We start from the raw sequence: 15,457 nt of genomic DNA on the forward strand, positions 1-15,457 counted from the left end.
TGGAAGGCACAGACGGTTTTACGCTAACGTGAACAGGGAACGGGGAAACCTAATCCTGAAAAAGGGCATTGATTTTAACGTGAAGTGTTTTTGAACTTGACACTTGATACACTTAAGCGAATGGACTTCACTGTTTTTGGGGTTGTCTTTTTGTGTGCGTGTGTGTTTCTTAATTTATTGCTCGTACCAGAATGGCTTCGGCAAGACTGTCCGTTAGGATGGTGTCCGCCTGGAGAGTCTGAATTAGCACTTCGTCCACGACAAGGTCTTTACACAGAGCGATCGAGTTCTTCCTTAGAGCCGTCCGCTCGCAGTCCTTCATACCACAGTCTGCCCTCATGGTCCCGCTGAGAGAGAGAGAGAGAGAGAGAGAGAGAGAGAGAGAGAGAGAGAGAGAGAGAGGGGAATGATTCAATTAGAATGACAGAGAATCCGTGTGTGAGTATGTGAAAGAGAGCCGGGGGGGGGAGACTGACAGGGGCGTGGGAAAAGCCTTCACAAAGACTTTTAACAATTCTACGCGATACGACACAGGGGAAAGGCAAAGATAAAGGTAACCAAAAAACATAAAAATAAAAAGACATTTTTGTATCGCTCGTTTTTCGTTCACTTCACAACCCGACAGCGCAGTGACTTCAAAGAAAATTAACATTGTTTCTCATGACAGTGGAGTGCACGATGTGAGCCCAAGACGGTGACGTCGTAGTATTTGTTTATAACAGTTATTAATTTACACCATTGCACGGGCCTTAAAGTCATCCCAACACAGGCACAGGAAAACCACATAGGTGATCACGAGCGCATGATTCTTCTTAAAATGAAAACGATCATTTAAACGAAACGAAAGTCGTCGAGGTAAGATGAGAATGTAGTTTGCTCTTGACATTCAATAACAAAGAATGCAAAATTAAATAGTTTAAACTGCAGCAAAAGTTTAACAGCAACGTGTGTCTCGCGTGAAGTATTCAAACTACTCACATCTGCACCACACATGCATGGACATTACGAACTTAATAGCGGTCAACTTAGACAGAGCTGTTTAATTTGATCTTTCTAAGGCAGAAAAGCGTTAGCAAAAGTCATTTACCTTTTCTTGTAGGCTGCTCTTTTCTCGTTGACTGAAAGCAGCGGGGAATTCAGCGCGCTCGCCGAGTAGTAAAAAAAAGGGGAGGAAATCTGGACTGTCAGGTTGGTGGCCGAGTAGCAAACGCCTTAGCAAACAGGCTAAAGCCACAACAAAGGCACGTCTATGTCAGTGTTGTTTTAGCTTCCTGCAAACAGGACTCTTCACAAAAACTTGCAAACTAGATAACTAAAAAGTCCAACTGAATACACTTTGCTAGACGGTTGATTAAAGAAAAATACAAAAGCACACGGAAGAGTCCAGCGTGTGCTACCAGGCTAACCTGTGCATCACTTTAACAAACACAAATATTATTCCTAGGTTAGCAGTTCAGGCGTTAGCACAGACAAGCTAACTTCAAAATTGAAAATCAGCCAGCTAGTTAGCAACGACAAACGAGCCATGCCATTCCAGTATTGCTGTTTCGTTGTTCTCCGCTACTTTCCAGCGCTCATAATTTCATGTCTGCTCTCGGTAAGAAAAAACACACTTACTGAAAAATTTTCGAAATAATTGACAGAAAACGTTTCCACCTCAGAGTAACTTCCGCGCGAACAGGCGTAAACACGCTGGCCAATAAGAGCTTGGTTCTAAAATGATTGATCTGTAAATCGACTGCCCTTGGCCTATGGAAGAAGAGGGGTGTTTCGATTTTTTTCTGTCAATGAATTTGAAATTTGAATCTGTCCTTTTCAGGGGAGAAGATATATAAGGAGAGCACAAGCAAAAACAATTAAACAAACAAACAAACAAACAAATAAATTAAGATGGGTATTAGAAACACCTTAAAAAATTTCCAGTAATTAGGCTGAGGTGCAGAGAGACCTACAGAAGTGATTGACAGTTAAATAACAAAACTAACATCTGTCACATAAAAAGGTTAAAAGTCTTTGATTGTTTTTTTGTTTGTTTGTTTATTTTAAAGTCATCAGTCATCACAGCAAAGTCAACATATATTTGAACTATTCCAACGTTTTAGGTTTTGAGTGTAAAACTGACATACAATTGAATAAAACATCACTCTTTTAAACATTTGAACTCATTGTATACTAACTATACCATGTACATATATTAAAAGGTGCTTTGAAATTTGTTACATGTCAGCTTTTGTCGTCATGACAAGGTAAGAACCTCATTATTACTCTCTCAGACCAATCATGACATTGTATATCACAATCAATAGCTGCAGTATAAGCTGACAAATTAGAATGCCAATAGGGGCCGAAAAACAAATCTATCTGTCTGTTTCACCTTTAGCTGTATTTACCTCACTCGCTCCCTTCTCTCTCTCTCTCTCTCTCTGTTTCCCTCCCTCCATTTCTCTCCTGCTGTCTCTCTCTCCTCTCTCGCAGTACGTGTTGTCAATAATTTATGATCCTTTGCTGACTGAAAGGGTAAGAGGTCTACAGCAGGAGTCAGTCTCCTATTCAGCGCTCTCTCTCTCTCTCTCTCTCTCTCTCTCTCTCTCTCTCTCTCTCTCTCTCTTTCTCATTCAGTCTCCCACCCTCTGGGCTGATCTTTCCAGCTCCCTCGGTTTCAATAGATATTAATATCCACAGTTTCACAGTCTTTAAATAAAAAAACAAAAACAAAAAACAAAACACGTTCATACTATGAGCATATAGAAATGGTTACGACAATGAAAGGCAACGGACAGCGAAGAGTTTGCTATGTCGGTCAAAGAGCCGGCAAGACCGGGAGAACGATGTAGAGAGAGATTAAACGAGGGAGAGGCAGGGGGCAGAGAGGAAAGGAGGGAGGCAGAGAGAGAGAGAGAGAGAGAGAGATGAGGAGAGGTAGTTAATGCATCACCAGCATGTACTGACTCTATGCCACTGTAATACATATCTGTAGCTCTCTCTCTCTCATCATCATCTCTCTCTCTCTCTCTCACACACGCACATGCACACACCCCCAAACACACACACACACACACACACATAAACATTCGCTCACACGCTGTTTCACTACCCAAAATGGAGAGGCGGAATGACAAGTTTTTCTCCCGGAAGAGAAGTTTCACTTTTGGGGCATATGGAGGGTAAGTGACATTAACGACAACGACTATGACAAGGACAACGAGAAACTGTAATGATTTCAGGTCCTGTACAGCGCACCTTCTTTGCTACTTCAGTTTGTTACTCTGTGTTTAGGGTGGACAAATTCATCAATGGGAACGAGTCAAGGTAAGAACCTGTGTCAGCCAACAGAGAAAACTGTCATCTCTCCTTAGTTCAGATGTTGGAATGTTCTAGAAAACCTTCCTCCTCTAAGCTTCTGTGTACCGTGTAGAATCTAGAACCATTATAGCAGAATTACTGAATGAGTCAGTGCACTGGAAGCTAAAGCTTAAACGGCATTTCGCTGGATTTGAGCATTTGTTTTGGATCTTGCGAAAGGTTCCATGACGGTGACAAATATGACTATGATTTAAGGAAGTAGATGACATGAACTAAAGCTGTAATAACCATGATATTCAGTAGTAGTAGTAGTAGTAGTAGTAAGGCCATCATTTAAGTTAGTGTTGACATAGTTGTACAAGAAGTAACCTAGCAACCACAGGTTGTTGGTTCAAACCCCAGGCATGTGGTTACCTACCACAGCACTGCCAACAGGTTAATCCAATCGTTCTGGTGTCTCACGTAGAACGTAGCAATTTCATAATTTAATCAATAAAATTTCATAAATAAAAGGCAGTAGTTGACAGGAAACAGTTTGTTTCGGAGAGCTGTCGTCTTCTCATTTCTTTTTACCTCCATAGCACCAGGTCAGATTCTTTGGGACACAGTATACTAGACGTTCTAGATTCTCCCTCGAACGAGACCAAACCCTGCCTGGCTGCTACGTCCACCCAAAGGGTACGTAGGCTTTTTTTCCCCCTCTCAGAAATAACACGAATGCGAATACTTCGCTCCGTTTCGTTCTTCGCACAGAACGAAACGTTTACCAGCAATATTCGTTCTCTCTTTCGCCATTTTTCCCCCCTCAGGTGACAGAGTTGTTTGAGATCATCGAGAAGCTACAGGTAAGTCCTCGCGCACACCCTTTGCGTCAGTGTTTCTGTGCTCCGCTAATGGACTGCAGCTTTTACTCTGGACCTGCTGTCTGTGCATATTCCCCTGTGGGGAAAGAGTGAGCAATCTCTCTTTTTATCACCTTGGGCTTTTTAGGCCTTGCTCTCGTGTGTATCACTGCCTAGTTTAGACCAGTGTTTCTAAACTCCAGGCTCTAAAACTAACTACACCGCACATTTTCATTCTAGTTTAGCGCTAACGCCTCTGGTTCTACTAATCTACTGATAACGGAACTCCTTACAGGGTCTTTTTTTGTCGTAGACATGAACTAGATTGTTCTGTGTGGTTGAACACCAGGACCACAGCTAAGAAAGTGATATCACTGGAATATATTTCTGTAGACTTTGGATGTAATTTAGCGGCTCTGACCTTTTGCAACTGTGAAATTTTTTATTAAATTTTAACTACCGTGACAGTGCAAATTAAAGCGCATTTATGTATTATGTATTCCATTATGTAGTATCAAATGGGGTCACCTGTCGTTACTGGAGGAGGTAATATGAGAGACTGGTGCAAGAACATATACAGGGACACAGTTACTTTCAGAATATGGATAGATGTCCTGTTATTAGGGATGCTTGACTGTCCTTAAACTGTGTGTTGTGTAGCAGTGTGTGTGTGTGTGTGTGATGGTGATGTGTTTTTTTTTTGTGTCACTACAGGGCAGCAGACTCGATGAACAACGATGTGCTTTTCCACCGCCTCTGAAGGTATCTGCTGTATTTACCAGGAATTTAACTGAAGTCTGGGACGATCATGGAAAACAGGGGTGAATTGAGAGTATCTGTGTGCGTGTCGCTGTTTCCGTGTGTGTGTGTGTGTGTGTCTGGGTCTAGTTCCACTCGCAGCTCTTGAAGATCGGGGATTCCCTGCCCCTCATCCTACCCCCGAAATCCGGTGGTTACTGGATCGACCCCCCCCTTGGAGAAACGTGTGGAGACCAGTCCGACGTCTTCCCAGTGCGGGCTGGGGCTGGAGACCTATGACATCATGGACAGAGACGGCGAAGCCAAAGTCTATCAGGAGCACTTCAGACACAGGGTCAGTGGCGGTTCCGGAACCCTCTGCCCTTTGAAAAGACCACTAAATGCTTATTGGTCCTCGTGTATGTAGGTCCAGGGGGTTCTGTGTGTATTGTGCTTTTGGGTTAAACTGCTTTCTTATCAAGGGAGTCTTGAGTTGAGCCCTCAGATGAAGGAAATGAACAAACAGCCAATCTTTGATTATAGTACATGATACATATTGCACGGGAACTTTCCTGTGTTTTCCAGTGCGTAATTTCGGGCCGTCAGCTCACCTGACGACAGAGAAAAACTAAAACCTGTCGCAGTAGCCGGTTTTGCAAATAGAGAAAATGTACGTAAAGTTCTGTGATTCATTTTTACGTTTTTTTTTTTTTTTCCTCCATCTCTTTTCAGCACCATCACTCGTTCACGGCTGTGGACCCCTCCCTCGGGCCGTTGGTTCTCTCCGTCTGTTTGGAGGAGGAAGAGAACAGGCTGAGAGTCATTCTGAGGTTCCGCTTTTGCTTCTATTTCTGTGGAAATGTGTTGCCTAATCTTCCAGGAACTTTTCTTTTTCCGCTGCAGACGGGCGTCGTCAGTAGACTGTCTACGGGACCTGAGAAAAGTTCTCGCTTCCAACTGGGGCTAAAGGTGTCGGATAAGACAAACGTCACAAAATCTTTTTCTCTTTTTCACAGGATGAAAGAATGCTCCTTGCACGGAACTTTCTCCGTCTCCCTCTTCCAACATTTCCCCACGGCTGTAGAGTTAGCCAAGGTAACCGATTTAACACGCGACCAAAACACACAACCAAACACGCGACCAACACCAACATCATTTCTCCCGCTTTGTTCAAAATCAGCGATTGTCGACTGAGATCAAATTTGTCCCCTGATCCAATGTCCCCCAGATGCTGTGCGCAAATGTGACGGTGACAAGATTTGAAGTGGTCTGCTACCTGAGGGTATGAACTCTCACTCTCTCTTTCTCTCTCTCTCTTTCTCTCTCTCTCTCTCTCTCTTCCTCTCTCTGTGTCACTATCTAAACCCATGTTTGTTTTTTTTCTTCTTCCTGTCTCAGGCTCCCGAACTGATCACAGCATTTGATGAACACAGAATGTCACAAAACTTCAAATTTGGAGTCTTGTATCAGAAAGAAGGACAGGTCCGTGGGTGTTGTGTACACAGTCATACAGTGCATGACTGCATATCCTAGCATGACTGATATAACTTCCTAATCACATGTGAGTTATTGTCTCTCTCTCCCTCTCTCTCTCTTTCTCCCTCTCTCTCTCTTTCAGTTGACAGAGGAAGACATTCTGAGCAATACTGAAGAGAGCGAGGAGTTTAAGGACTTCCTCTCCATTCTTGGACAGACGGTCAAACTGAGAGGTTTCACAGGGTACTGAACAAAACCCACCAGTCAGCTAAAAACTTCATTTCCCATAATTCAACCAAAAACCTCATTTCATACCCTTCAGTTATGACCCACTGGGGATGACGTGAATGTACTTTTAGGAGAAAATGGTTCCATCAGTAGATTTGTGGTAATGCAGTCTCACACTGCGTTCTCTTTCTTTCTTTCTTTCTTTCTTTCTTTCTTTCTTTCTTTCTTTCTTTCTTTCTTTCTTTCTCTCTCTCCCTCTCTCTCCTACTCTCTCAGGTTCAGGGGAGGCCTGGACGTGTCTTACGGCCAGACAGGAAGTGAAGCCGTGTTCACTTCCTTTCACGGGCGAGAGATCATGTTCCATGTGGCGACCAACTTCCCTTCACATGATGGGGACACTCAGCAGGTCCTCACTCTGACCCAGCCTTCACTCTGATCCCCTGTGCCAGCTCTCTTCATACTTCTGCTTCTTCTCCTCATTCCTCTGTGTGCTGCAATCACGTCAGCGGACGCAGCTTTCTCATCGCAACACTTAGGTTCACGAATGAAAGGAGAAATGAAAAAAAAAAAAAAAACTCTAAACACGAGCACAATAATTAAATACGACCAAATTTACATTCATTTATATTTATAGTAATATTTTTTCATTCATATTTATTATTTATATTTATTCATATTTACCTATTTCGGTACAAGCCATGATAGTTTGCGTGTCCCATTTTGTTTTGTTTTTTATCTCTGTATTTATGTATTTGTTTGTTTGTTTATGTTGTTTTTGTCCTTTTGCTTTTCTCTCAGCTGCAGAGAAAGCGACACATTGGGAACGACATTGTGGCTGTGGTTTATCAGGAGGGACGAACTCCTTTCATCTCTGACCTCATCAGCTCCCACTTCCTGCACTGCTTCATCGCCGTCAGACGGGTCAAGCGAGAGGGGGACGGAGAGAGAGGAGACGGAGGTGCTTTTCAGGTGAGTGAAGGAGAGAAAGAGGAGGTGCTTTTTCAGGTGAGTGAAGGAGAGAAAAGAGGAGGTGCTTTTCAGGTGAGTGAAGGAGAGAAAAGAGGAGAAAGGAGGAGGTGCTTTTCAGGTGAGTGAGGGAGAGAAAAGAGGAGAAAGGAGGAGGTGCTTTTCAGGTGAGTGGGGAGAGAGAAAAGAGGAGATGGAGGTGCTTTTTAGGTGAGTGAAGGAGAGAAAGGAGGAGGCGCTTCTTCAGGTGAGTGAAGGAGAGAAAGGAGGGGAAGGAGGAGGTGCTTCTCAGGTGAGTGAGGGAGAGAAAAGGGGAGAAAAGAGGAGGTGCTTTTTGGTGAGTGAAGGAGAGAAAAGAGGAGAGAGAGAGAGGATGTAAACATGTATTAAAAATATGTAAACAGTGGAGAGAAGAATCAAATGTGTGTTTTGTGCAATGTGAGGGTACTGGTAAGAACAAGAAAGAAAGGATGAAGGGGAGAAGAATGGTTTTGGAGAATGACAGAGTTGATGGAGGACAGAAACGAGCGGGAGGTGGGGAGTGTTGAGGGGGGGGACTTGCAGGTCAGAGCGTCCGTACGGCAGCGAAATCACATCAGTCACAATTATTTTGTGAAAATTCCTCCCCTTTTTGATTGACAGGTGTCGTCACAGCCAGGGAGGATGTTCCCCCGTTTTGGCCCACCCCTCCCAAATCCTCCCATTTTCACTGAGGTAGGAGAACAGGAGCATCACTCTCTTCTATTCAGTGAAAACAGCTTTTAACAACCTTTTTTTTTTCAGATTTAATGAGGCAAAATGAGGACGCCCTCAGGTGGTACACGTAATAAACCTCTCTCTCTCTCTCCTCTCTCTCTCTGCACAGGGTTCTATACTGAGGGAGTTCCTCTTGACGAAGCTGATTAATGCAGAGATTTCCTGTACAAAGCAGAGAGATTCAGCCGTTCTGGAGGTAATCAGAAAAAAAACTCACTCGTCCATCCGTCCTCTCATTCATTTCATTTTCTCTCTTTTTTTCATCCGTTCATCCGGGTTAATGCTTTTTTACCGTGAGTCCATTCTCTCCGTCCGTTTTTCTCTCCCTCCCCGAGCTTCGTACTCGTTCCTCGCTCCTGGAGGGGCTGCAGTCGGAACTGTCCTCTCGCTCCCAGTGCATGCTGGGAGAGCCGTCCCCGGCCGCCCTGCCAATCAGCGAGGGCGGGAGGGGAACGTCAGAAGGGGGCGGGGGATTCATCGAAAACTTCAAGGTGAGACCAGATTCATTTTTGATAGACGACAAGGGATTTGTGTCTTTGATTCGGTTTCAAAAATGAGAATTAAGTTTTCCGTGGGCCGTGAAGCGTTTACAAAGTACATTTGGCTGAACTTTATAAACGACTTTTAAAATCATGATTATTATTTCAATTTATCCGTATTGCACGCAAACAGTTATGAATGATTCACATACATATTACGTCGTCATAACAACAGAATGGCTGTAATGATAAAAGCGTTCTCTGACTGATGCCTGAGGTGTCTTACTTGTTTGTCTCGCGGTCAGGTTAACTTACTCTGTGTCCCTTAAACATATCCTGAAAGGGTTCAAAGTGGACTAAACCAGCACAGAGTAAATCGACAAAGTTGGTGGTGTTTTTATTATCCATACATACATTCTATTTCTCTCTCTCTCTCTTTCTCTTTTTCTTTCCCTCTCTCTTTCTGTCTCTCTCTCTCTTTGCCCCCCCTCCTCTCTCTTTCTCTCTCACTCTTTCTCTCTCTCTCTCTCCTTCTGACACACACACACTCTCTCTCTCTCTTTCTCTCTCTCTCTGGGTTGTAGAGAGCCATCAGAGTGCGCAGTCACTCTTTTGACACCTTGGGGGCGCCAAAGAAAACAGGTGGTGCAGCACAAAAGCCAAAGGTAACACACACACACACACACACACACACACACAAACACACACACACAAACACACACACACACACACACACACACACACAGACACACACACACTCCATTTTGATCATCGCTTTTGGGTGAATCCCATTTCGAATACCACATACATCATCTGAGGAAAACAACAGTGTAAAAAAACAAAAAATAGAACAACCAACCAGACGTTACGTTTCTACCTTAATGCGTGTACTCATCCATACAGACAAATAGTGAAATTATTCATTTTTCAAATCGATTCAATTTCATTTATGTTCTTCTTTTCGCCCTAGTCATTGGCACAAATCAGTGTTAAGGAACAGGTGTCAGAGTGAACATCAGTTCTGTTAGAACTAATATAGTTATGTAAACATCTCTGTTTTTTCCCCCCTGACAACTTTAAATGCAACAACACAAGGAAGTGGAAAGGTGAGAATTCCTCTCTCTGCATCTCTCTAAACTGAACTGATCTAAATTTGAAGAGTGATGTTTTTTTTAGAGTGACGTTCTTCTTCCAACCTTTTGCTCCTCCCACAGTGACTCCGCCCAAAGGCCGGTGGGACCGAACCCTCAACACCCTGACGGCCTTGCCTACGCGGAGGTCAGAGGTCAGACTAGTCCTCAGGAGGACATGTAGGGGGTTGTGCTTCCTTCTGATTGGCCGGTTCCCTAAACTCCGTCACTTCTTCCTGTTAACTGAGGTCATTGTTAACTGGGTATCCTGTAAACCAGTGGTTCTCAACCCCAGTCCTGAGGGACCCCCTGTCCTGCAAGTCTTTATTTCAACTCTTCATTATCAACTCTTCAAACATTTCAACTCTTCAATTGAGCTAATCAAGGGCTTGATGATGACCTGACCAGTGAAATCAGGTGTTTCTGTCCTGAGCTCAGAGGGGTTAAAAACAAAGACTTGCGGGGCGGGGGGGGGGGGGGGGGGGCTCGGGACTGGAGTTGTGAACCGCCGCTGTAAACCGTCCTCCTGGAGCTCCACACGCAACGAAACCTACTCAGTCAGGGCCCCTGTCAACTTCTCAAAAAGTTATAGCGCTGATCTGGGATCAGCTCGCCTCGAGCCCTATAAACCGTATTAATTAAGGTTGAGAAAGGTAAAAACTGATCCCAGACCAACCATATTCTTTTGAGAAATCCGATACACACAGTCCTGAAAGGCTCTGTTTTGGGGGTTGCAGTTAAAGTCTGTTTACGACACAGCCTTGTACAGAGACCAGCAAAGAAAAACTCAGATTAGAACCAGACTTGTATTAGCAATAGAGTTGGAATTCCATATTAGTCTCTGGTTATGCAAACATGTAATTTATTCATTCTGATTACTCACTTTTTACAGTGCATTTATAGAGGCTAGAGTGCAATTTTAGAGAGGTCCAACTGCTCTGCAGGATCAAGGATCCCTGCCTCCACTATAGCTGGTCAGGGGTGGTCGTTTTGGCTGTTATAACGATGACGTGTCTACAGTCGTTCATTGTGATAAGGACGTGTATTAAACACTGCGTGTTACTGATGTGCAATATTAAATTGGTTAATTGTATTTAGTGAAGACTCTTATCTATATATTTCTCAAGTCTAAAGATTGTTATAATAATTAAATAGTGAGAAGTTTCCACATGTTGTGTCTGTGCGTTTTCTTAAAGATGAAAAAAGGTTTGTCAGAACACCCTTGGATAATAAACTAACTTATGCAAAGTTGGACTTTAATTAAAATTCAAGCTACAGTTCACAACAGAGCCCATTAACCGAGTTCAGGCACCTTTGGGACTAGCCTCATGTAACTTCATTAGTACCCAATACTGACATATTTGGACAGGTTATGGGATGGGCACATACAGGCTTAATGTCAAAACTGAAACATCACTCATAAGATACGAAATTTCTCTACACTCACTATACTGAACTCTCCACTGTAGTAAGTGCAGGTAGAACAGGTGAATGCACCCTCTGTTTTTTTGACCTCTTCAAGTAGTAAGTCACAAATATTTTTTTCCAGTAGGAAATATCTGATTGCACTGGTCAGAACCCAAATCCTGTGGTGCCATGTGAGTGGCTTCAACAGCAGTGGATGTTCAGACTCTACCAAACGACTCACAAAAGACAGCAGTCTGAGAGCTGGGTTTAACCAAAAAAAAAATACACTTTTATTGAAAAGTTATTGGGCGAGAAAGGTCGTGGAGGACCTTCCTCCGCGGTGCTCCAGTTTAATCCTCCTCTTCGTCATCAGCGCCGCCAGCTCCGGCCTGGCCCTTCTTGGCGTTCTTTCTCTTCACGCGCCCTGGACGACCGCCGCCGTACGGAGAACGCAGGGAGAAGTCGATGTGTTTCTGACTGTCCAGTCTCACCACGAAAGAGGGGATGTTCACCACCTGCTTACGCACACTGCAGGAGAGAGAGAGAGAGAGAGAGCAGGAGAGGATATGAGCAGGATGAAAAGTAGGAGGGAAATGTGTGTGGATATTCTGGTTGCCGTGGCATTGTTGAATGGTTTCTACGGCAACGTTCTGGAACGGACCTTTAAGTGTTCTGCAATATTCCACAATTAAAGTTGATCAAGATTCCGCCCCCCCCCCCCCCCCCCCGCCTTATCACCACAGCACGAAGAACTTTGTTCCCATTTAGGAATTTAAATTTGGGGGAAACACTTGGGGGACCATATTCCCCAGGAACACGCAGTTTTACTACTTCTGTGCGACCGCAAACTAGTAGATGATGGTGAAAATCTGATAACTGAAGTCTGCCTGTGCTTTCTCTTTTAAGGCCTCATTCACGAGGAATTCGTGACACCATGGTAAGGTCTGACAGGTTATTTAAATCATTGGCCCTCTCACAGAAAGCATCTGACTTCAGCGCACACATTACCAGACGCCCAGTGTAGTGCCCTCGTACGTTACCTCTGCATCTCGAGCCTGTCGGTCACGTGACCCGGTCTTCGTCGCCAGGGACCTGGGTCAGTTAAACCGAGTGTGCGAGTGAATGAGCGAGCGACAAGGTATACGGTTTAATCACCGAATTGACCTTGCTGAAATATCTCAAGTCCCACTCATCGGGGGGAGAGTTTACACTGGGAGGGCAGCAGAGCTAATGGGAGAGGAAGGAACAGCCTCAATGGAGAGAAACTCAGGAACCCAAAAGAACAAAGGGAAAAAAAAAACAAAATAAAACAAAAAAAGGCTTCAACCAGAACAATTCCCCCAACATCTTCAACACGGGAGGAAAACACAGCCCTCACACAGCTGTCACAACCTGAAACTGACAACAAAGTGGAGCAGCCAACACCCTAAGATACTGCTGGATAACTAACAAACTGGTTGTTTCCAGGCAGTTGGGCTGAGTCAGACGAATAAAAAAAAAAGGTGCTTCCACCCACCCTTAAACAACCCCCCTTTCATCCCTTCCACCCCTCCCCTCCACCCTTTCCTTACCGAATGTGCCTCTGGCGGATGAGCACGCGGGCGTGGTGGATGCTCTTGGCCAGGCCCAGCTTGAAGACCTGGGTCTGGAGCCTCCTCTCCAAAAAGTCCTCCACCTTCAGACCCAAGATGTAATCCAGCTTCATCTTGCCCTCGTCCAACACGCCAATGCGCACCAGCCGCCTGAGCAAGGCGTTACCTGTATAACACAGGTAACACACACACACACACACACACTGGGGTTAGACAACAGGGATTTGACAGGGTCTGGTCATGTAAGGGTTAAAGCTGTACCATCTGATCAATGGCGTTCTGAACGCCGCCATGACAAAAAACGTGTATGCGCAGATCGGAATTAAAACGATTTGTGTTTCCCGTGCACCAAGTTCAGAGCATCTTTCAAATGATTACGGGAGTATTCGCGGGAACTAGACTCGAAATGGCCTCATTGACGAGGAATTCGTGACACCACAGAAAATCTGACAAAAAAAAACTATTTTAATCATTGGCCATTGGTTAAACAGCGGAGCCCGACAAACTCCGTCGAGATGTCTGTGCTTTGGAAAATGAGTGTCAACTTCAGACATACCCTCGAACAGACGCTTGGGATCCTTCTCATCCAGGGTCAACAGCTCTCTGGCGGCCTTGCGGATTTTGGCCAGAGTGAATTTCACCCTCCACACCTCGCGCTTGTTCCTCAGACCATACTCGCCTGTAGAGGAAAGAAACGTTAAGATTAAACGCTTCAATCCACGGCAATGGCTAACGCTTTTCGAAGGGTGAATTTTGGTCAGTATTGCTTACCGATGAGTTTCAACTCCTGGTCGAGACGGGACTTCTCGAAGGGACGGCGGGGGGTGACGTAAGTCTTGCGACAAACCCAACTCCTGGCAACGGGCATGGTGGCTTATTTACGCCTAAAATAAATAATTTTTTTTTTTTTAGAAAGTCCACTGACTGGCACCTTGTGTATTATGGCAGATACCGACACCTTCTTGCTTAAAACACTTTCTTTGCAGTCATTTTTTATCATCGATAACTTTTTTGAAGCAAATGCTAAATATACTTTAAAGTCCATATCTCTCTCTTTGCTACTGTACGCAAGTTAGCTTGTTAGCACATGGTGTTGACTATAGGTCTTCGGGATGCAGTTGACAAATTAAGGGAGCGAACACCGTATGTTAACAATTAGATGAGAATGGTGTGACTAGAAAAACACAGTTCATGTTTGGAAAAAGTAAGGGTGCATAATCTTAAAATTACACACAAATTCATCCGCTGTCTTTTTGCGTGTCAATGACTAGGCCTAGGCAGCCTTCCAGACACGAGCCTGCGACCACGTTGCGCTATCCAAGCCGAGTGACATTTTTTAAGATATAATTATTCCATTTTAATTCGCAGGTGGTTAACGTTCACAGAATGATCGCGTCGCGTTTTCTGTGTAGCAGTTGGCTTCAAATCCCATTTTTAAACAACAAAACAAGAACAGAGCGTAAAGACCGGAGTCGCCATTACCTGTCTTCCTCAGGCTCAGAAAGTAAAGAGGGCGCATGTACGCCTTCGCCGGATATATATAGCGCTTGTATAAACGACATTTCCCATAAAGCATTGACAATGGAGGAATTTCTACACGAGAGGGGAAGAGGACGTTACCAACACCGTTTTAAACGGAATGTCTCCCCCTGCCGTTTCGGCCTTACACAGCTCACTGACGTTTAAGGCCGTGATGTCCTCGCAATTTACCCATTCTTCTCCTTGCACAAACCGTCGTAGTTACAGACAAGACGATTTAAATCGATAACTTTTGAAATGCAATTTGTAAGTCGTTTGCTCTCATCAGTCTTTTTGCTGCCACCGTCAGTCTTTGAACTATTAAGCGGCTGGCATTTGGGTCCATGTCATTTGTGCACACTAACCAAAATATGATTGAGTATATCAGATGTGTTTAACATAGGAGTGTTTATGAACCTTCCTAACGATGTAAGAGGAGATCCTTCATAAAGTATCTCATAGTCTTACGAAGATTTATTTCTGTACATAAATTCTTTTAAAAGTCACCTCTATTTGGAGATATGCATTTGGCCTACGATTACCAACATGTGGGGGGAGGGATGGTTGGGGGGGGGTGGAGGGAGTTGTATTGGGGGGGAGGGGGTGTTAAAAAAGCCATCAACGTATTACGCTGCAGTAACTAATGCATGCAAAAGGGTTTTGCTTCTTAAAGCTTTAAAATTAATATGGTGGATATAGAGTCAGCACAACAAGTTATTGGTTGGCAGAAATAAAGATTATGTTTGACCGCAACCTGCAGAGCCAAAGTGAGGGTACAGAGGGAGAGAGAGAGAGAGAGAGAGAGAGAGAGAGAGGGAGAGACTATTTATAAAACAGTGTAACGGGACTCTTAACATGTGCTTCTGTCTATCAGCCAGACTCTCTCTCTCTCTCTCTCTCTCTCTCACACACACACACACACACACGCACACGCACAAACTGTTCCAGAGTTCTCTCAGTGCACCGTTGTTCTGTCCTCAAACCAAGACCTGCTCTCTCTGTCCACTGTCTGAGCATTTCCC

At 44.3% G+C, this 15,457-nt stretch overlaps 3 protein-coding genes across 3 annotated transcripts in view; 1 reads left to right on the forward strand and 2 right to left on the reverse strand.

Annotated features, from left to right (window-relative positions):
- casp2 (caspase 2, apoptosis-related cysteine peptidase) overlaps positions 1-340 on the reverse strand; it is an 8,176-nt gene extending 7,836 nt beyond the window's left edge. The window contains 1 exon segment of the mRNA XM_030784871.1: positions 188-340. Within this exon segment, the coding sequence (XP_030640731.1) occupies positions 188-340 (153 nt within the window).
- A 2,759-nt stretch (positions 341-3,099) lies between these two features.
- On the forward strand, positions 3,100-10,102 carry LOC115821673 (rap1 GTPase-activating protein 2). The gene is given in 20 exon segments (XM_075353608.1): positions 3,100-3,164; positions 3,277-3,309; positions 3,885-3,981; positions 4,113-4,148; positions 4,860-4,907; positions 5,034-5,111; positions 5,113-5,238; positions 5,616-5,713; positions 5,900-5,978; positions 6,112-6,165; positions 6,282-6,365; positions 6,502-6,602; positions 6,864-6,993; positions 7,386-7,560; positions 8,196-8,227; positions 8,229-8,267; positions 8,419-8,505; positions 8,645-8,800; positions 9,373-9,453; positions 9,965-10,102. Coding segments are annotated over 20 exon segments (1,737 nt in total).
- Positions 10,103-11,587: 1,485 nt separating this feature from the next.
- rps9 (ribosomal protein S9) lies at positions 11,588-14,429 on the reverse strand. The gene is made up of 5 exons (XM_030783942.1): positions 14,400-14,429; positions 13,689-13,801; positions 13,474-13,596; positions 12,897-13,083; positions 11,588-11,853 (listed from the first exon to the last, which is right to left on the reverse strand). Exons 2-5 carry the CDS (start codon positions 13,783-13,785, stop codon positions 11,676-11,678), a joined length of 585 nt encoding a protein of 194 aa, XP_030639802.1. The 5' UTR covers positions 13,786-13,801; positions 14,400-14,429; the 3' UTR covers positions 11,588-11,675.
- Positions 14,430-15,457: the final 1,028 nt, after the last annotated feature.

This window comes from Chanos chanos, chromosome 9 (genome assembly GCF_902362185.1).
Source record: "Chanos chanos chromosome 9, fChaCha1.1, whole genome shotgun sequence".
Lineage (NCBI taxonomy): Eukaryota > Metazoa > Chordata > Actinopteri > Gonorynchiformes > Chanidae > Chanos > Chanos chanos.

Excerpts from the sequence above, each read along its gene's own strand:
- rps9 (XM_030783942.1), bottom strand. The coding sequence starts at position 13,785 with ATGCCCGTTGCCAGGAGTTGGGTTTGTCGCAAGACTTACGTCACCCCC. Across the intron at positions 13,597-13,688 it reads CCAGGAGTTGAAACTCATCG|GCGAGTATGGTCTGAGGAAC; the intron begins GTAAGCAATACT and ends TTTCCTCTACAG. Across the intron at positions 11,854-12,896 it reads ATCCGCCAGAGGCACATTCG|TGTGCGTAAGCAGGTGGTGA; the intron begins GTAAGGAAAGGG and ends TCTCTCCTGCAG.